The 21,085-nt window shown below is 49.8% G+C and overlaps 1 protein-coding gene across 1 annotated transcript in view; it reads right to left on the bottom strand.

Moving 5' to 3' along the window:
• The window catches only part of LOC122543041 (lysyl oxidase homolog 2-like), a 58,290-nt gene extending 37,522 nt beyond the window's left edge, over nt 1–20,768 (bottom strand). Inside the window, exons 1-3 of the mRNA XM_043681232.1 lie at nt 20,641–20,768; nt 11,226–11,601; nt 9,311–9,486 (exon numbers count right to left, since the gene is read on the bottom strand). Coding sequence (XP_043537167.1) covers nt 9,311–9,486; nt 11,226–11,523 — 474 coding nt within the window. The 5' untranslated portion in view covers nt 11,524–11,601; nt 20,641–20,768. The remainder of the gene's footprint in view (nt 1–9,310; nt 9,487–11,225; nt 11,602–20,640) is intronic.
• Nucleotides 20,769–21,085: the final 317 nt, after the last annotated feature.

The raw sequence follows: 21,085 nt of genomic DNA, 5'->3' as shown, positions 1-21,085 counted from the left end.
CTTGATCTCTCCGCCCCCACCCCAACTCTGTTCACCCTCACCTTAACCTCCTTCCACCTATCGCACTTCCAACGCCCCTCCCCCAAGTCCCTCCTCCCTACCTTTTATCTTAGCCTGCTGGACACACTTTCCTCATTCCTGAAGAAGGGCTCATGCCCGAACTGTCAATTCTCCTGCTCCTTGGATGTTGCCTGACCTGTTGCGCTTTTCCAGCAACACATTTTCAGCTCCTTGAACATCTCTATCAAGTCAACCTTCTCTGCTCTGAAGAAAACAGCCTGAGCTTATCCAGCCTCTCTTTTCAGCTAAACGGGCTCCATCCCATGCAAATCACAAACAAAAACAGAATGTGCTGGAAAAGCTCAGCAGGTCTGGCAGCATTTATGAAGAAAAATCAGAGTTAGCGTTTCGGGTCCAGTGACCCTTCCTCAGAACTCGGTTCTCAAAGTGTCAACTCTAACATCCTGGTGATTCCCCTGTGCACCTTCAGGGATCTGAGACCAAGCTCCCCATAACACCCCTCTGTTCCTCTTCGCTTCCTAGCATCCTGCCATTGATGATGTTAAATGTTTCCTGTCATACTAAACCATCAGCTACCAGTTGGGATCCCACTATGTTTTAAGTCAGTGTTTAGGCAGCGTCAAACCTTTTCACTTGACAACCGTCTTAAAGTATATATTCACTGTTTGTCAAGCTTTGCAGGAACATAACCCTCCCTACAAAATAGCAGGATTTGACTGCGGTTCGAACTGTACTATTTGCCAGTTCATCATCGCTGCGAATCTATGAAGGAAAACTGTCTGGGAGCCTGAACCAGCTCGGAGTTCTTGTACAATGGAAAACAGATGCTGGCTGGCAAGTCTCCAAGAGATTACATGACGTTTTTGGGAGGGGGGGGGGGGGGTTGGAGAGAAAAAGCCCATTTTCTCCATGATCAATGCTCAGAAAAATGCATCTCAACACTGTGACCTCTGACCCTGAGAAACCGTGCGCAGTGCTGTGAGGAATACCTTGAAATGTTCCAGCAGCCAGCTCAAATGTCATTCTGAACATTCCAAGCACTTCACAGGAACACGTTTGCACAAACATTCCCTCCCACAGCGGTTTCCAGGGCAGACTGAGTGCTCTTTCAGTACACTGGGACACCACAGGTCTGGCCATGACATGGTGTTCGATCCAGCCAGCTGACCGGGTGGTTACTTTGGGATACACCAACCTCACGGGTTCGATTCCCGAACTGGCTGGGGTTGCTGTGAAAATCCCAGCTTGTTAGCCTGAGGTTAAACTCAGCACCAGGCTCCTCATTTTGGAAGAGGGCTTCCCACTGCAGGGACTGCACCAGGGTGTGCAGGCACACCAAAGGGGGACACACTCCTGCATCAGGGGAGATTGCTGTCTCCCTTGCCTTAAACACACTCTCCCAGTCATCCCCAGGCTTCAAAAAGGGTCAGAGACAGGTCACTGGCCCAGTGTTTCCAGCACACTCCGAACAGGACTGGACAGGAGGGGTGATCCCAACAGTGAAGGGAGTCCAGAAGAAGGAGTCAAGGAGAAGGGGGAAACCATTTCAGACTGAGATGGAGAGAAATGTCTCCATCCAAGGACAGCACTGAGGCTGTGCAATTCACAATCACAGAGAGGTGGGTGAGGGCAAAACAATGCACCTTTTTAAGGACGAGGAACTTGGAGTTCTTGAGGCTAAAAGGGATCAATGGATTGAGGTGGGATGGAGTGATCTTACTGACCAGCAGAGCAGGCTGGAAGGGCCAAATGGCCTACTCCTGCTCCCACCTTCGACATTTCTCCATTTCTGTGAGATATCCGACGGCTGGAGATTCCTTTTCCACTCAGTGCCCATACATTCAGGGGACAGCTTCCTCTCAGGGGCAGGAAGGATGCTGCTTTTCAAGGGACCACATGTGATTTCAGAGCTGATGCCAAGCTTGACTCGTGAGCGGGGCACTGATGTAAGGCCACCCAACGATGACTGGGCACGTGCCCCATCACCCTCTGGGAATTCCCCACCGAGCCACTCGCCATCCTGACTTGGAAATATATCGCCGTTCCTTCACTGTCACTGGGTCACAATCCTGGAATTCCCTCCCTAAGGGCATTGTGGGTCAACTCACAGCACATGGACTGCAGCGGTTCAAGAAGGCAGCTCACCCCCACCTACACTAGGGGCAATTAGGGACGGGCATTGATGAGTGACCTTGCCAGTCAAAGTCTCTTCCCACAAACACGGGGAAAATGTTAAAGGTTGAAAGGGAAATCAGGGGGAGCTGGGGATTTCTCCTTCCCTCTGCCCACACAAAGCAGCCAACTACAACAGGCTCTGCTGGGTCTAAGTGCAGAACACAGATGCTGAGATGCGACTGTTCTTGGAGCTAACAGAAGTCCCATCTCCAGGGTTCTCTGTCAGCATTCCTCATGATGTCTGCACACATCCATCCCTCATGTCCATCTGGCGTTGACATCGATCTCCATGAAGAAGCAGTCTTTTCTGTGCTGAGTGCCAACTGGGATCTGAGGAGAGGGACCACCGCTGTTTGCACTGTAGCCTCAGGGCTGATCACACGCAGGCTGGGCATGTGGATGGCTTCTGTCAGTCACAGACAGGCCCTATCTGACCGAGTGTGTGGGTCACCGCCCTCATCATAATGTCCTGCTCCAAGAACTGTCACAGGGTACAGCACAAACAAACTAACAATCTGCTGAGTGGATAACTGCTCACACAGACCCCAATTCAGACTGCTGGCATCTATCCCAGCCTCCAGTCTGAGAGACCGTCGTCTGCCGATCTGTTGAGCTTCTTGGCTCCCACAGAAATTCAAGTCCCAGTTGGACTCGAGGATGTGAAGATGAGAAAATGCCAACACGGTCACACCTGGATTTGGATAGCGACGAGAGGTGAGGGAGAGATGTCCTAATGGAGGAGGAGTGTATTCTGAGGATGGAACCCAACCGGGAGGTGACTCAGTGTGAAAGACAGACAAGCACAGGGAAGAAAGAGGTCAGGCCAGATCTGTTTGTGCAGATCCTCCAACCTCCTGACCACGTGCAGCTGTGTCAATACCAAGCAATGGTGGACCACTGGAAATGTTTGAGACAGCTGCTTTTGAGTCCAGGAGGCATCTGTGATCTGTGGCTAATTCCACGTATAAAGAAACAGAGAGTGAGACAGAGACAGACGGAGAGACGGAGAGACGGAGAGAGAGAGACAGAGAGAGACGGAGAGAGACGGAGAGAGAGAGAGAGAGACGGAGAGAGAGAGAGAGAGACGGAGAGAGAGAGAGAGAGACGGAGAGAGAGAGAGCGCGAGCGAGAGACAAACAGAGAGAGACACAGAATGATTATCAAAGAGCAAATGGAGTTAAACAAATGCAGGGTGAGAGGTAAACTAAGAGCATGATACTAAAGAACTTATCAAATGAGGTGTGATTGAGTTTTTTTAACAAGAAGGTACATGTTTCTGAGCAGTCTCACTGGCTGGAGAGAGTGATGTTAACCTTGAGCAATGTCAAACTTTCCCATCAAACATCTCAAAACATTTTTCAAGTTTTTCGACTGTAACCCCCCTCTGTACTTACCAACAAATTATTTCAGTCAAATGAAACTATTTCAGAACCATTGTTTTTGACTTCTAGGTGTGCTGTCGGTGAGGTTACTCTAATCCGATTGGCTGCGTACATTCCTCAGCTCCAAGCCTGAGATTCCCTTGACCTGACACCAGTTCCAAAAGGTTATCAGGGAAGTTCAGGGATCGTAAATTCTATGTGGGTTGTTTCCATCAAGGTTAGTCACAAACATCTTAGCGCAAGCTGAAAGAACAGCACCTCGGTTTCTGTTTGGGAACTCTACAACCTTCCGGACTCAATATCGAGTTCAACTATTTTAGGGCTTGAAGCACCGTCTCCCATGTCCTTACCCCAACCCCCACACACCAGGCCCTGTTATCACATGGTCAGCTGTTACACACAACCCATTGTAGCCACCATTAGTAGCTATTCACCTTCCTCGGATGATTTTTATGCACTCCTTTATCTGTCCAACTGCTCTCCTCTCGCTCTTTGGGCTCTATTCCCACCTGTCATTTACTCCTTACCCCCTTCCCCTGACCCGATCTCCTGCAGAAAAACCAACTTCTTCCTCGTTACCATCAGTTCTGAGGAAGGTTTACTGGACCCAAAATGTAAACTCTGCTTTCATTCCATAGATGCTGCCAGACCAGCTGAGCTTTTCCAGCAATTTCTGTTTTTGTTGGTCACAAATGCTGCCCCTTTGCTTCTGAGCACGGAATGGGGCCATTATGTTCAATGTTAATTGTCTCAATTCTTCACTTGTCATGCTGTTTCAGAGCAGGATAAAAAGGAGTGCACATAACAGCAGAATCTTCCAGCAACCAGACAATTTGGAAGGAATGCAGTTCTGGCTGCGGTTGCCCCTGATATTTTTGTGCACGGGAATCATTACGGGAATGGCATCTAAAGGAAAACAGCCAGTGAATGGCTTTGGAACCAGGGGTTGAAAACAATCTCCCTCCCCCCACCCCCCCCCCCGGCTGTAACTCGGTGCTCCAAGTTTGCTCAGAGAACAATGACTTGTGGTCGATCACTCTGTCTGCTACAGTGGTGGAAAACTGGCAAGCTGACCAGATAGTGATGCTAGTGCAACAACTGGGAAGTGCAGATGCACAAATCCAGATTGCTGCTTGCATCTGTTCAAACGAGACAGGGGGAGTTAATTCAGCTCCTCAAGCTAAACACCCCACCGTTCTCTCTTGACTGTTTGATGATCGGAAGCTGAACTCCAACTGCCTGAATTGCGTAGCCCTGAGTGCCCACACCAGACAGAAAACTATTCAGCTGGGCTGGGGAAATTCACTCTTCCCACCACTTCACTGGGAGAAGGACAGACAGCTCCACATTCCCAGCTACCCAGTAGTGGACAGAGTGAAAGAATCAGGAGCATGTTGGATTGCAACACCGTCGGTTTCTGAAGTAATTGGCCAAAGGAACCCAAGGGCTGAGTTAAGGCACGTTAACGAAACTTCAAAGACATCAAGAAACATGGACTGCCTCTCATGGACAAACAGCTGGACAGAAACTCCATGCATCATTGCTGGCCCATTCCCTGGGCCTCAGTACAAACTGCTGACTCTCATGTAGTCTCCTGACCTCCTCTATGAATAAAGTAACCATGCAGAGTGTTGGTCTAAAAGTTTGCCACAACGGACACTTGGCATACAGGAAAATCAGATCTACGTACAGAAGGTTCCTCTGATAACACCTTCCAAGTCCATGACAAGTACCATCAAGAAGGACAAGGGCAGCAGATACATGGGAACACCAACGCCAGCAAGTTCACCTCCAAGCCACTCACCGTTCTGATTTGGAAATATATTCCTTCACTGTCACTAGGTCAAAATCCTGGAATTTCCTCCCTCATATCATTGTGGGTCTACCTACAGTAGGTGGACTGCAGTGGTTGAAGAATGCAGCTCACCCCCACCTTCTCATGGGGAGTTGAAGATGGGTAATAAATACTGGGCCAGCCAGTGACGCCCACATCCCAAAAGATGCTCCAAGTGAAATTATCCCAATGCAGCGTTCCATTTCCCAGCAGCTAGCTCCCACGGGAATGCCAAGGGAAATGGGAGGAAGAGAATCCTTCAGATCTGTTTTCACATTGGAATGACTCCATCTCATAATACACCTTATGCAGGTGTATTTCAAGGTTTGGTGAATTCCTGAGATGGTGGACCTCTTTCAGATCCACAAAAGAAGCTTCTTCAAAACAGGACCTTCCAAGAGAGTGAGTGGGTGAGTGAATGAGGAATGACAAGAACAGGGTGGCAAGCAAGGCTTGTCCTTGGGGGGTCAGTACACATTGCTGCCCAAGGAGAAACCACCATCTTCAGAGGTCATGAAGAAGTTCCTTACTGCAAGGACAAGATCCCAGTGAGTAAACAGGAAAATGGGAGCAGAGAGGAGATAAGTGTCCTCTCTCAGGCCAACATCAACCCACTGGTTCTGATCAATGAGCTGCATTAGGGTCAACCACATGGTCCTGACACTGCTGGGGTGGCACGGTGGCTCAGTGGTTAGCACTGCTGCCTCACAGCACCAGGGACCTGGGTTCGACTCCTGCCTCGAGTGACTGTCTGTGTAGAGTTTGCACATTCTCCCCATGTCTGCGTGGGGTTTCCTCCCACAGTCCAAAGATGTACAGGTCTGGTGAATTGGCCATGCTAAATTGCCCATAGTGTTAGGTGCAGTAGTAAGGGGTAATTATAGGGTGGGCAAATGGGTTTGGAGGGTCGGTGTGGACTTGTTGGACTGAAGGACCTGTTTTTACACTGTAGGGAATCTAATCTAATCACTACCCTCGGAGATCTCTCTCTCTCTCTCTCTCTCTCCTTCAAGCTTGGTCATGGTGAACAGTCACAAGGTAGGGCAGAGGTGAGTTTTAAGGGTCTGCTCAAAGCCTCCCTGAAGAAATGTAACCATCCAACGGTGGGGGTGATGGGAAGCTCCTGCCCAATCATGACAAAACTGTAGAAGGAGCATCCACAGAATGTCTTCAACTGGGCCAGCAGCAGGAACATCGAGCATCCAACCCACACCTCCCCCCCTACCCCCTCCCCTGCTCTGCCCTCCACCCACCCCCCCACGCTCTCCCTCGAGACACCATGTGTGGGCTGGATCCAACACTGAACTAGTCACAGGTGTTCAGGGAAAGCAAGGCATCCTTGATCCTGATGGATGGCCTGACAAGGAAGCTTGTTTACAATGGCAAAGGAATGCAATGAGAGAACGTGGCTGTATATCCTGTCGGAGAAGGGGGTGAAATCCAGAACACTGAGGAATCATCTTCACACGAGATCCAGGTCATCACAGACTGATCTCAGGATGCGTCACTCTCGGAAATCCAAAACCTGCTCCCCTTTGACAGGCTGATTCCTTCAGCACAAGGTGGATGGGGTTTTGCTGGGTGGGTACAGATTCCAGATCAGGCACTAACATTACAAGCTGTAATGTTATGTTATCCAAGGTAGCTGCCTGGTTTTCAGGCACTGTCCTGTCGGAATGGTGTCAGTGCAGTGTGCTGAGTAGGTCAGCTGTTTCCATATAATGTACGTACTGGTTCCAGACGATGGGTATGAGGGGGCTGGTTTAAAATCTTGTAAATATAGTCAGTGTTGTTAATAAATTTGATGATATGTGACTCAACAGATATGTAACTCACTGCGGTATGTGTTATATGAGCTAGTGTACTACATTCATACCTCAGGATTCACACCCACTTCCAAAGCTGGAAGTGTACTTGTCCACACGCCCTTGGGCAAGCATGGAATATCAGAGCAGCTAATATGCAAAGATGTACAGGACATGGCTCACAGCATGAAAGGTCCCGAGCCTCAGCCACTGTCTCACAGAAGGGTGGGCACTAACAAATGGGAGTCAAGACTTGAGCAGGAACAGCATTCCCCTGAGGAAGGCACGCACATGGAACCTGCCCTGAACTGAAATCCCCAGCTACAATATCTTTTCCTCTGTAAATACAGAGAAATATTCATTTATAGCCTCATCCACATACTCTGGTTCCAAGCCTAGGCTGCCCCTTGGTTTTCTAATAGGTCCCTGGCAATCCTTTTGCTCTGAATTTACTGATAAAATGCCTTGGGGGTTTCCTTAATCCTATCTGCTGTTGCCCCTCTTTGCTCTCCTCGTTTCCTTTTGCAGCAACCTCCTCCACTCTCTGTACTTTTCATGGGCCTCCCCAGTCTTTAACATGCTGTCCCTGACACGTGCTTCCTTCATTTCCTTGACATCCTGGGTTCCCTGAGCTTGCTGCCCTTGCTTTTCCCTCTGACAGGAACACACTGATCCCGAATTCTCACGATAATGCTTTTGAAAGACTCCCACTTTCCTCATGCAGATTTACTTGCAAGCAGCTGCTCCCAGCCTACGTTTGCCAGATTCTGTCTAATGATAATGAAATTGGCATCCTCCCAACTCAGACTCATAACTTCTGCACGATCCTTATCCCTTTCCACAATTACGTTGAAACTTACAGTTATGATCATTGTCCCTGAAATCCTTGCTCATTGACATTTCAACTACATTTCAGCTTCATTCCCGAGGATTAGGTGTAGCACTGCCCATCTCGAGTAGAACTACCTCTGTACTCTCATAAAAAACACTCCTGGATGCATTTGAAAATGTTCACCCCATCGAATTCTTTCACACCCAGTTATTGTTGGCAAAGTTGAAATCCCCCACTGTTATAGCCCTATTCCTCTAACACTTGGCTGCGGTTTGCCCTCATATCCCCCTCTGACTGCTGGGAGGCCTGAAGTATAATCCCAGGAAAGTGATCATCCCTTGTTTTTTATTTCTAAGCTCTACCTGGATGGGCTGCATCTGAAGATCCTTCTAGATATCCTCCCTCCTAACTGCAGTCTTGATCATCTCAAATCAATAATATAACAACCCCACCTCTCTTACATTCTCCCCCCCTACATCGTGCCTGAAACCTCCAAACCCTGGAACGTTGAGCTGACAATTGACAATGTTTATATGGTCATCGTTTAGCGAACTTTCAAATCCACACTTTGGTTTTATTCATTCATGGGATGTATGTGTCGCTGGATGAGCGAGCATTTATTCCCCATCCATAATTGTCCAGAGAGCAGTTTAGACTCAACCACGTCGGCTGTGGGTCTGGAGTCACAAGTAGGCCAGACCAGGTAAGGATTGCAGTTTCCTTCCCTGAAGGTACATTACCGACAATGGATTCACGGTCATCATTAGACTCTTAATTCCAGATTGCACCATCAGAATTCAAATTACACCATCTGCTGTTCCCAGATCATTACCTGGCTCTCTGGATTAACAGTCCAGTGACAATTCCACCAGGCCATCATCTCCATGTATTTACTCCACCATCTGCCATGGTGAGTATTGACTGCTTTCACAAACCAAAACCTGGCAATCACTGGCAGCAGTCACTGGCTTCTTGCAGCCTTGGAACTGGAAGAAGACAAATAATATTGGGGCCGCAGAGGCCTCACTGATTGGCTGGTCCGATGCTGCACCTTTGCAATGCTCCCAGGACACAGCTGGTAACCACACCCCCAACCCACCCACCTCGAATGGGTTTAGAGTGGAGATGGACCTCCTGGCAACCTGGGAGCTATTAGAACCAGCTTTCACGCCAGTAAATGAATGTACTTTGTGAGTGCTGCATAGATGTTCATCACCAAGCCATCGTGTGTCCCAGCAAGGGTGGGCAAGGCTGCACTCACCTCAATATCGTTGAGGAGGGTGTTGAAGAACTTGAAGCCAGGTACTCTCTGCTCACTGCACACTACTCCAACATCTTCTGTGTGTTTGCAATTGGTGATGCCCCAGCCATTGAAATCGCAAGCTGCCAGAGTCTTCTCACTGCCAGTGCATCGGACATTATCGATCCAGATCCTGCCTACATTGGAAAACAACGTCAACCCAGTTACTCTGCAGCACACAGAGGTCAGGTCCCACACTCTCCCACCACGCAACGGGCTACAAGGCGAACTCCTGTGGGCTTAGGAAGTGCTCAGTCTTCCCCTTGCATCACGACGCATGTGCAGACCCATTCACTGATGGACCACATGAAATTCAGAAACAACTGATCTGAAGCCAGCAGCTTGCCTGCTGAAGCAAAGCTTAGCTGGTGCTTCCAGTTCTGTCAGCACAGCTTCACATCTGACAATCTGAGCTCAGAAATTCCATCCAGTGGGACGGAGCGACGCTGCGCTGGAAAGGCTTGCTCAGTTCCTCCGCCCACAGACCTGCCAAGTTTCTCCAGCACTCAGTGTCGTCTCTTCCAGATCCCGGTCAACCCAGGACAACAGAGGCAGTGGAACAGAGGGTGAACTCATCACTGTGAGTACATTCAGCTCCTTGGCAGGCCATCTAGCTGGTGTCTTCCAGCTGGACTCACTGCTTTTGTGAAAGTTGTGTTCTTCTTGCAGAGAGGTGTTGGGAAATAGCTTAGAATGGGCTTGAGAGCTCATGGGGTTGTTCGCAGGGGAAAGGGAAGGCACCCTGGGGAGGTGTGGGGCTTACCAACACCACGTTCTTCCTTCCTTGGGACCAGTCGAAGGGGTTGATGGTTAAGGGCGGTGACGGAGAACGTGAGAGTTGTGAACCTTTGGAAACCTCCACTCCCACCACACAGCATGCACTGGATTACCAAGTCCAGCAGAGGCTGAGATGGAGAGGAGGTGGGAACCGATGGAGCTCAGCAGCAGGTACTGTACATGGGGAACACTGCCGTGCTGTGGGTTCAGCCCTGTCCTCAGTGAATGGTGCAGCAGGTTAGAGAAGGCGAATGGCCTCTCCGTTCTCTCAGCTCCTGCTCCGCAGCCTCGCCCCAGGAAAAGCCTGGGTTTCGGTTTTTCTGCCCCTTGTGAGGGAGCCCCAAATCTTTCTGCAAAAATGAACAACGTCATGATACCCCGGGAAACATGGGAAATAGGAGGATCAGGAGTCGGCCATTCAGCCCTTCACAGCTTATCATCCAAATCAGTATACTGTTCCTGTTCCTCCCAAACCCCCCATATCCTTCAATCCCTTTAGCTCCATGTGCAATATCCAACTGCGAGAGTCATCCAGCAGGGAAACAGACTCTTCAGTCCAACTCGTCCATGCTGACCAGATATCCTACATTAATCTAGTCCCATTTGTCAGCACCCGGCCTATATCCCTCCAAACCCTTCCTATTCATATACCCATCCAGATGCCTTTTAAATTTGTGGGCGGCACGGTGGCACAGTGGTTAGCACTGCTGCCTCGCAGCGCCAGAGACCCTTTTATATCTTTCCCCTCTCACCCTAAACCTATGCCCTCTAGTTCTGGACTCTTCCACTCCAGGGAAAAGACCTTGTCTATTCACCCTATCCATGCCTCTCATGATTTTATAAATCTCTATAAAGTCACACCTCAGCCTCTGACGCTGCAGGGAAAACAGCCCCAGCCTATTCAGCATCTCCCTCGAGCTCAAACCCTCCAGCGCTGGCAACATCCTCGTAAATCTTTTCTGCACCCTTTCAGAAACCTTTCCTAAAGCCTACCCCGTTCCCTCAGAATGTGACCCTTTGGTTCTGGAATTGGCCAAGAGCAAAGACCTGAGTCTGCATCTAAATGCCCAGTGATGTGGCCTCCCCAAGATCCAATTACCTTTGCCTCTGCCATACTTGGCTTTGGGGACCCAGCTCTCTGCGTGGAGGAAGCCCAGTTCCTTACAGATGACAGTGGCCGTGGATATGGAGAAATCGTCATCGCACACAGTGCCCCACTCGCCGTCGTAGTAGACCTCAACCCGCCCCTCGTTGGCCTTCTTCCTCCTACCAGCCAATCGGAGCTGAATCCTGGGAACCTGCTGCCCTTTGACCTCGGCCAAACAGTGGAGCTCCAAGGTGCAGTGGAGAAACACCAGGGCCAAACAGTGACGGACAGCACAAAGGATGCTCCTCATCCTCCGTCACCTGCGGGAACCGCCGAGGAAATCTTGGCTGTGTTCTTTGATCCGGAGTTTCAGAATGCTGTTGGTCTCCTGCAGAGAGGGGAAGCACAAACCAAGGTGAAAAAATGGGCAGAAAGTAGAACCCACTGGCGTGTTGCTCATGCAGACATGTTCTGCTGAAGAGGTTTCACATCTGGGATTGTCACTGGACTGGGCCCAGCAGCTGTGTGCCCTCAGTTTAGACAGAAAGGATACCCCTCTCACTCTGGATTTGTCTGACATGGGGGCAGCCGAGATGGTCAAGGTACCCGTGCCGTCCATTTGCAACATTTTCACGCCAGAGAGACACACGCTCAACACAGAACAGTTAGCATTTCTGTCTGACCCAGCCAGTATCCCAACAGGGTCCACACCACATCAAGACGGACAACAAACTCAACATAACTGCGCTCCCCACCCCCCCCCAAGCTCCCCCCACTGCCCATGTCAATGCGAGAGGCGCACAATCAGCTGTCCCAGGCTGCAGGCTCCGATACAGAAAGATCGTGGGAGAGGGATGATGGAGAGGAGACAGAGGAGGGGAAGAAGGAAGAGGGAGTGAGGAGGGAAGAGTGGAGGAGAGGAAGAAGGGTGGAGGAGGAGTTGGCTCAGTCTCAGTGATGGAAATGCTCCCAGTGGTTTTTGGCCAGGAACAAGCTGCAATGATTTGACTGAAACAGTTCCCCTCAGGTTGAAGGAGAGGTTTGGAGGCAGTTTCATTGAAACGGAGACAGCAACGTTTCAAAACTGTGTTCCTGAGGCAGACCTTGATCAATGAGCAATCGAGAACTTCATTCCTGCACAGAAAGATCCCAATACAGAGACTCCGGAGACTCAATTTGGATTATTGCTCCCCACCACAGTCAAAAAAACTCTGAAATACCTCCACCCACCTGCCCCTCGCAATGTCTGAGATGTTAACAAGGGTGAGAAGGTGAGAAAGAGAGACAGAGACAGTGACACACACACAGATGGAGAAAGAGACAGACAGGCAGACTGAGAGTGAAAGTGCGTGTGAGAGAAAGACAGACAAAGTGAGAGTGAGTGAGAGAGAGAGAAAGAGAGAGAGAGAGCGCAGACAGATGGGGGGAGTGAGAGAGTGGACAGACAGGAGAGAGCAGGCCCAAACCTTGCTTGCTGGTGAGAAATGATCTTCTCTTTCTGGCGACACAGTCCCAGCTGTTGCACGGAAGACTGAAGCCTGGAGGAGGAGATTGAGAAGTACAGCCTCCCTCACATTCACCTGGAGGTAGTGTTTTACTTGTCAGGAACTGGAATCTGGAATTCACTGCCTGTCAGGGTGGTCAAGGTGGAAACCCTTTAGACATGGTAGAAAGACTGAGATGATCTCTTGCCATGCCCGGACTGGAAAGGCTGTGGGCCAAGAGCTGGAAAATGGATTCGACTTGTTAGGCCGATGTTTTTCTCTGGCGTATAATTGATGGGCCGAAGGGACGTTTTCTTGGCTGTTGACCTCTCTGACTCAATGACACCATTCCATTGATCAGGTCCCAGGGGCTTCAGGAATGAGAACTGCCCTTTTTCAGGACATCCCAAAGCAACTTTCACAATCCATTGTAAAAATATTAGCATCATTCAGCTCACAGGCAACATCTACAGCAGTCACCCGGGGTACAGCACACACAAACTACACTGGACCACATCTTATTGTAGGGCACATCTTACACCAGATCACACGAGAGACAGCAACTACGTCGCAAAGTTCAAAGTGGGGCCCCTTAAACATCACCAATGAACTCCTCCTGAAAGTGTGGTCTCTGTTAGACCTGGTGCAGGATGTGGCTCACAGTTAGATGTGTTCCAACGAAGCTCATGTCTCCTCCCCTCAGCAGACTCGGTAAATATCCCACATGATCTACGGTACACCCGGCATTCTTCAGCTGATGTGCAGACTCAGAGACTTGGAAAGAAAGGCAAAGGCTAATTCTCCAAAGGCTTGGACAGTCAGGTGACATCAATGGGGTTATGGAGATCACATGACAACAGGTTCTGGAGAAAAGCGATTCTGTGGATGGTCTTGTGGTAAACTCCAAAGTTAGAACAAAGTTCAGTGGAAAGGTAAGCATACCCACAGTGTGGACTCGAATACTCTGTTTATTCTCACTGAGGACTCAGCACCAGTCTGACCACATCACAAGCACTTGTTTTCTTTGGCTCCTCATCGTATTTCATTTCTTTTGGGTCTGGAGAGCAGTGAGGGAGGGGCAGGCTGGACACAGTGCGGTAAGCTAGCAGCAGGGTCCCAGGCGGACTCCCACACCTATCCCAGACTCGCAGGCTGGGCCCAGACACCTGAAGGTGGAGAGTTAGTGGTCTCATCCCCGTGTGGAGCTCCTCCTCGTCTTCGTTTTCTGCATGTTCCAGCAGCCTGGCAGGCGATTTCATGCCAGAGTGGTGGTGTCACCTGGAATGGTGGTCCTCTTTGGCGGAAGCCTGGCGTGCTGGTCTCATCCTGGCTGCATCTTCAGGTGGCGTTCCTTAATCACCTTTCCCCGAACCCAGGAGCTGTGAACTGAACTGTCATGAACTTGGTCTGAAATTTTACTTTTTCATCTGTTCGGGACCAGGCCAGATCATCTCAGAATATTTTCAGAAGGTAGCCCAGACCCTAACTTTTTCTTCTTGTAAAGTGGATAATCCAGGAGAGATACAGCTGGTCAAACCACTCGGCTTTAAGCAAAACAGCATTTATTTACACATTTTGCTTGAAACATGAACAAAATAAAGCTGAATTTAGAATAACTTAATTAATGGAAAACTGAACTGACCCAATACAGTAATTATTCCTAATTAACTGCTCCAATATAGTAACAAGACATAAACACACCCATTTACGGACAAGCAGGAGGCTGGAAGAACACAGCAAGCCAGGCAGCATCAGGAGGGACAGGCAGGAGCCTGGGGGAACACAGCAAGGCAGGCAGCACCTGGAGGTGGAGAAGTCAACGTTTCAGGTGTAACCCTTCTTCAGGACTGGGGCTGGTTGTTGGGGGAGCTGCAGATAAAGGAGGTGGTGGGAGCAGGGTGGTGAAGTGGGGATAGGTGAAGACAGGCAGAGGGTATGACCTGGTTGGTCAATGGGAGGAATGAATCCTGTTGGAGGCAGGGAGGAGGGCGGGGAGAGGCAGGGTGGGGGTCATTTGAAATTGGAGAACTCATTGTCGAGTCCTCCAGGGTGTAGGCTGCCCAGGTGGAAGATGAGGTATTGTTCCTCCCATTTGCAGTTTGGGACGTTGTGGCAATGGAGGAGTGGGAAGGGGAAGTAAAATGGCCGGTGACTGGGAGGTCCGGTCGGTCCCTGTGGGCCTAGCTCGGATATTTGATGAACCGTTCCCCAAGTTTATGTTCAGTCTCCCCGATGTAGAGAAGGCTGCATCGGGAGCACCTGATACAGTAAACTAGGTTGGAGGAGAGGCAGGTGAACCTCTGTCTCACCTGGATGGACTGTTTGGGGCCCTGGATGGAGGTGAAGGGGATTGGAGTCCTCGTACATTTTGCATCTTGCTGTGTTCTCCCAGCCTCCTGCCTGTCTACTTTGGATTCCAGCATCTGCAGGGTTTCTTTGTCTATAAACATATCCCTTGGCAAAAAAGGTAAATTCAAACACAGATTCTTACAGACAGGAGGGAACAGCATCCAGAGACAGAGACTTCAGATTCTCCTGGAATCACGTGTAACTGCTTCAGCTCAAAGAAACCAAGAGAAACCAGCAACGCGTCTCAGTGAGGTCTGTTGTGGGATAAAGGCTGGGTAAGGAAGCCAGCCACATCTCCCTTCCTCTCCTTGACCAGAGTGGCACGAGATTTTTGACACCCACCAGAAAAGGCTTTTGTGTGCCATCTCAGAAAAGACTGCACCGCTGACGGTTCAGCACTCCCTTAGCACCACTGCTGATGACAGTAGTTCAGATCGTGTGCTCCTGTTTCTGGACTTAACTACTCACCAAGAACCTTCTAACCTGGAGGAGGTGATGTGTGACCACATACTGAACCACACTGTGAAAGTCACATTTCAATCCACATATGTACATGTGTGCAGGACGTCCATTGTAGGAGTCAGGTGGAATTTTACAATACTAGTCCTATGCCCTATCCAGAGAGCACTGACTGAACTTCTCTCTGGAATTAAACGAACTCATTCTTTCCCAGGCTTTCATGGAGAAGCCAGCAGTTTTATTGCTGAATGCGCAGTTAGATGTGATGTAGAGATCAGGCCCGGTATACCTATGTAAAGAGATGCTCTCCTGCATCTGTGTGGGCTGCCCCACACCCTGGAGAGAGTACCACTCTCATCTCTGCAGACCACTACAACAAAATTGAAAATCCTTGCATGGTTCTCTGTCTGCACATCTTGCAAGTTTTGAACCTTCTCTGCCATTTGATTTTTGGTGTCCACAACCACTTGCAGAGTCAGACATTTCTCCAAAGGGATCAGCTTAGTGGCTATTACCTCCAATAAAAACGATTGATGTAAATAGACAATTTACTGGATAAGTAGAGGTACACAAATCCACATGCTTCAATTACCTTGGAACCAACCTCCAGAGGTGTCACCACAGAGAACCTCAAACCAACCAAATCACCAACCTTCAAAAAAACGTACACCCTTCTTACCTTAAAACAACTTAAAATTGCTCAACCTATACTCCCACTCTGTAATGTGTGTGTGTGTGTACGCCCTAAAGCCTCCTGTCCACCATCTACTTGGGCAGCTCAGAGGCTGGGAATACTGTGGTGAATAACTCCCCTCCTGACTCCCTGAAGCCTGTCCACCATCTACATGGCACAGGTCAGGAGTGGGATGGATTACTCCCCACTTGCCTGGATGAGGAAGCTCCAACAACACTCAAGAAGCTCGATACCATCCAGGGACAAAGCAGCCCCCACTTGATTGGCACCACGTCCACAAACATCCACTCCCTCACTCAGTAGCAGCAGTGTGTACCATCTACAAGATGTACTGCAGCAATTCACCAAAGATCCTCAGGCAGCACCTTCCAAACCCACAACCACTTCCATCTCAAAGGACAAGGGCAGTAGATACATGGGAACACCACCCCCTACAAGTTCCCCTCCGAACCGCTGACCATCCTGACTTGGAAACCTCTCACCGTTCCTTCACTGCTGCTGGATCAAAGTCCTGGAATTCCCTCCCTAAGGGCATTGTGGGTCTACCCACAGTGCATGGACTGCAGCGGTTCAAGAAGGCAGCTCACCCCCACCTTCCCAAGGGGCATGTAGGGACAGGCACTAAATGCTGGGCCTAGCCAGAGGCTCAGGTCCAATGAGAGAATAACTCTCTCAGTGTGTCAGCATTCAGACTGTGCGTTGTATTCTAAATCCCACAGCCTCATAATGTACTTGGATGTCTTGGGACAGGCTCTCAGTGATAATCCACCACTACTCAGACATGTACAGGCTACCCAGTGCTGTTAAGGCACAGAGGGGGAGAAGATGGCAGCCTGTCCCTTACACCCTCCTACAAACCTGCATCTTGGACATGTCACTGTCTCCCTTGTCCAAGCAATAGCTCACACATAGAAGACAGAGCACAGAAACAGGCCACTTCCTCCAACAGATCTTGATGGTCCATGTGAAGCTCCTGTATTCTCTCCCCATGAACATTACCTCTTGGCCCTTTCAGCTTCACATTAATCCAGCTTGCCCTTCAGTGCACTGATCCTGTTCATTCCCTGTGTGAGCAAGTTGCACATTTTCCACACTCTCCTGGGGAAAGCCATTTCACCTGAATGCCTCCCTTGACGTATCAGTGACTATCTGCTGTTTCTGAACCCGGATTCAGAGGTCTGGTGGCACAGTAAGCTGTATTCCTGCCTCATGATCAGGAACACCATGTCCCACTCCCACTCTACGGCTTGTGAGCCATGGAACGGGCGTTTGCGACATCACCAACCAGGCTGGTTCTCAGAAGAAAGTGAAAAAAATTGAAATAATCAACCCTTTTTCTCGCTATATGCTGGAGAGTGACTCAACCCCTGTACAGAACCTCAGTTATCCGAACATCAACTATCCGAATTTCGGATTATCGGATACAAGATCTTCCTTTGTTTGGTTCACTGATCTGATGGTAAACAATCAGTTATCCTAACCAAATATTCCCCGCCCGACCCGTTTGGATAATTGATGTTGTTCGGTATTGTTCCCATCTTCACTTGCATAGATTTTCTTTAGTCACTCCCAGCACATTGACCGAATGGGATGCCCTCCATTGCTGTCCCTTTTCCAGGACAGACAGACAAGCTCACACCCTCTCTCTACTCTGACTTCAGCTACTTGGAAACTAAACAGCTTAAGATTTGGGGGCGGCACAGTGGTTAGCACTGCTGCCTCACAGCGCCAGAGACCCGGGTTCAATTCCCACCTCAGGCGACTGTCTGTGTGGAGTTTGCACATCCTCCCTGTGATTGCGTGGGTCTGCTCCGGTTTCCTCCCACACTCCAAAGATGTGCCGGTTAGGTGAATTGGCCATGCTAAATTGTCCGTAGTGTTAGGTGAAGGGGTAAACATAGGGGAATGGGTCTGGGTGGGTTGCTCTTCGGAGGGTCGGTGTGGACCTGTTGGGCCGAAGGGCCTGTTTCCACACTAAGTAATCTAATTTGCTTCCAGCTCTGCTAGCCTGAGGATTTCCATCAATAAGAATTCTGTTGAAATGAATCTTTTCCTCTGAACTTGACTGGCCTGTGTGCCCTGGCCATTTGCTTTTTCTGCGCCTCAAAAAAACTCACAATGATCAAATGTGCAGACAGCACACTGAATCAGGGAGCTCGGGTCTTGTGATTTCTTGGAAAGGATGTCTTTCGGTCACTGTTCTATCAGACTTTCTGACCGCCTTTTCAAAAATCGAGATCAGACCTTCTCAGTACTGAAAACCAAAACCCTATTTACCTTGACTTTAGAATCCAAACTCCCTTCCAAACATCACAATCCACTGACTCCCTCCACACTTCTCACTGTCTCGGGAAGGCAGCCAGCATCAGCAATAGACCCTTGCATCCCCAGGTATGATCTCTTCCAAACTCCTCCACAGGCAGAACATACAGAATCATAAACACATGTACCAAAGATTCCAGAACAGCTTCTGCTGTTATTTGTCTTCTGAACGGACCTCTCAAATTTTAAATTTAATGTTGACCTCGTTCTTTGTAAACCTACAATGCAGCTGTAACACAGCATTCCTTGCTCTGTTCCATTACCCTCATGCACTCTGGATGATCTGCCTGTATTACACTCCAAAAAAAACTTTTCACTGTGCCTTGGTACATGTGACAAGACTAAAGCAAATCAAAGATTATCAGGTACTGTTAAATTTTGTCACAACTGCTCATCCTGATCAAACAGAAATGAGACCATACAAAATACAAACAGGATTAGGCCGTTCAATCTCTCGAGCCTGCTCTGCCATTCAACAGGATCACAGCTGACTTCACACCCTTTTCCCCTCACCCTTGTCTCCCCGTCTGATCAAGAATCCAATGAGCTCAGCTTTCAATGCATGTAAGCAAGCTCTCTGTGGCATGGAGGGACAACAGGAGTGAGATACTGAAACTACATGATCAGCCACGATCATATTGAATGGTGGTGCAGGCTCCAAAGACTGAATAGCCTGCACACATTTTCTGTGCTTCTAAATGTGGGGATAGCCTAGACTCTCACAGCTCACAAAGTGCCCTGATGTACAGGAACAGACAGATACAGAGAGAGAGAGAGACACACTCACACAGTGACAAAGGGGTAATGCCACATTAGGACAATACTGTGAGAACAGCACATTTCTGAGGCAGGGATTATGAGACGGAATCTGGGAAAGCTCCCTCCAGTTTGTTCCCAGTGTGGACATATTCAGTGGCTGCTTCAGGACAAATGCAGTGAGAAAGAGGACACTGGAGTGGGAGAGGGAAGGCAGGGAGGATTGCAGTTTCTGAACTGTCTCAGCCTTTTGCAGAGCTGCCACTTGGACAGCTATACATGAGGAACTGGCTGGAGACACTGCGCTCTCACTCCAAGGACACTCAGAGACTTGGGATCTCAAAATCTCTTCCTGCCAGCTCGCCACATCCTCAAGCACTCTGACAATCCCATCCACAGGGATCATTCCTTTAAAGGGAGAGAACTGGGAATGGCGGGGGGGGGTGGAGGGGTGTGTGGCTGCACACAGTAAGATCCCACAAACACCATTGGCGGGGGAACAAGGGGCAGTTGATCCCTTTCCCCCATTGTCTGGATGAGGGTCCCTTCTAAGGGCTGACAGGGGGGGTGGGTGTGGACAGGGACAAACCTGGCAAGGGTCAGTGAAGACAAGACGCGGGTGGTGGGGGAAGAGGGTGTCGTTTGCTGGGTGACGGAACAGGGTCTCTGCCCCAGGACCCCAGGTTTGGGTACAGCAGCGTAGTCAGCCTCAACATCTTCCCCAGCAACACCTCTCCTACTCTGGGCTGAGCGAGAGAGAGAGCAGGCCATTCGGCCCCACGGCTGTGGGCTGCCCCACGGGTGGTCAATCTCTCTCCCCCGTCCCCCCTCCCAGATCACAGTGGGGGGGGGGGGGGTCTCCAGCGCTCAGTTAAGCTTTCACACTGCCCTCCCTCTGCTGGGCTGCAATGTCGACTTGCAGCCTTCATATCAGAACTGGGGGCTCCGATTAAACCATCCGCCCGCACAAAGAAACAGAGGAGCTCATTATAAATTACTCGCAACTAGAGGAGCTGTGCTGTTTTCCGTCTCCCTCCTCCCCCCACCCCACCCCACCCCACTCCACTCCACTCCACTCCTTTCCTGACCCTCTCTCCATCCTGGGAAAATTAAACTAGGAGCTGTCTGACACAGTGAACAGCCATGGAAATTCCAAGGGCTGTTCCCTGTTCCCCTCCTCTGACAAACCCACACTCTCTCTCTCTCTCTCACACGCACACAAAGAACCAGACATTCCCATACAGCCTTCAGCTTAATTCTTCTGCAAAAGTTTGCTGGCAACCAGAGGTAGCAACTCAACTGGGCTGGGCTGGGGAGGGAAGAGGAGCAAGACAGGCGCCCACAAAACCGTTCGGGCACTTACCCAGAAGAAAGTCCGAGCGAGCTGTGGGATGCGGGGAAGAGGTTCCAGGACAGGCGAGCAGTCAGTCACCACTCTCAGTGAGGATACTGCCCACTTGCCTCAGTCCCAACTTTGCATCTTGCCGTGCCCTCCCCCTTCCCCATCTCCCCTGTCACTTTTAGCCGCTTGCCCATTGGTGTGTCAGGAGATGATCAGAAACAGCAGCCAACCAATAGCGAGGAGCCCCCTCCCCAAAAAAAAACACACACAAACTCCTGCCCCAGAAAAAAAACGTCCCCTTTGTCTGCTTTGTTGGGAGTCGAACGGGAGCTGAGTTGCATTTCACTTTGAGGACACACACGTCAAAATTAAAATCCACAACTCCATTTTCAACTCTGGTTTGGTCAGAGAATCCGTCCAGCCCGGAGTGCCCCTCTTTCACTGGAATAAAAGCAAAGGTACCAAG

This window comes from Chiloscyllium plagiosum, chromosome 42 (genome assembly GCF_004010195.1).
Source record: "Chiloscyllium plagiosum isolate BGI_BamShark_2017 chromosome 42, ASM401019v2, whole genome shotgun sequence".
Lineage (NCBI taxonomy): Eukaryota > Metazoa > Chordata > Chondrichthyes > Orectolobiformes > Hemiscylliidae > Chiloscyllium > Chiloscyllium plagiosum.
The sequence above is the reverse complement of the archived record's forward strand: the minus strand, read 5'-3'. Positions and strand labels throughout refer to the sequence as shown.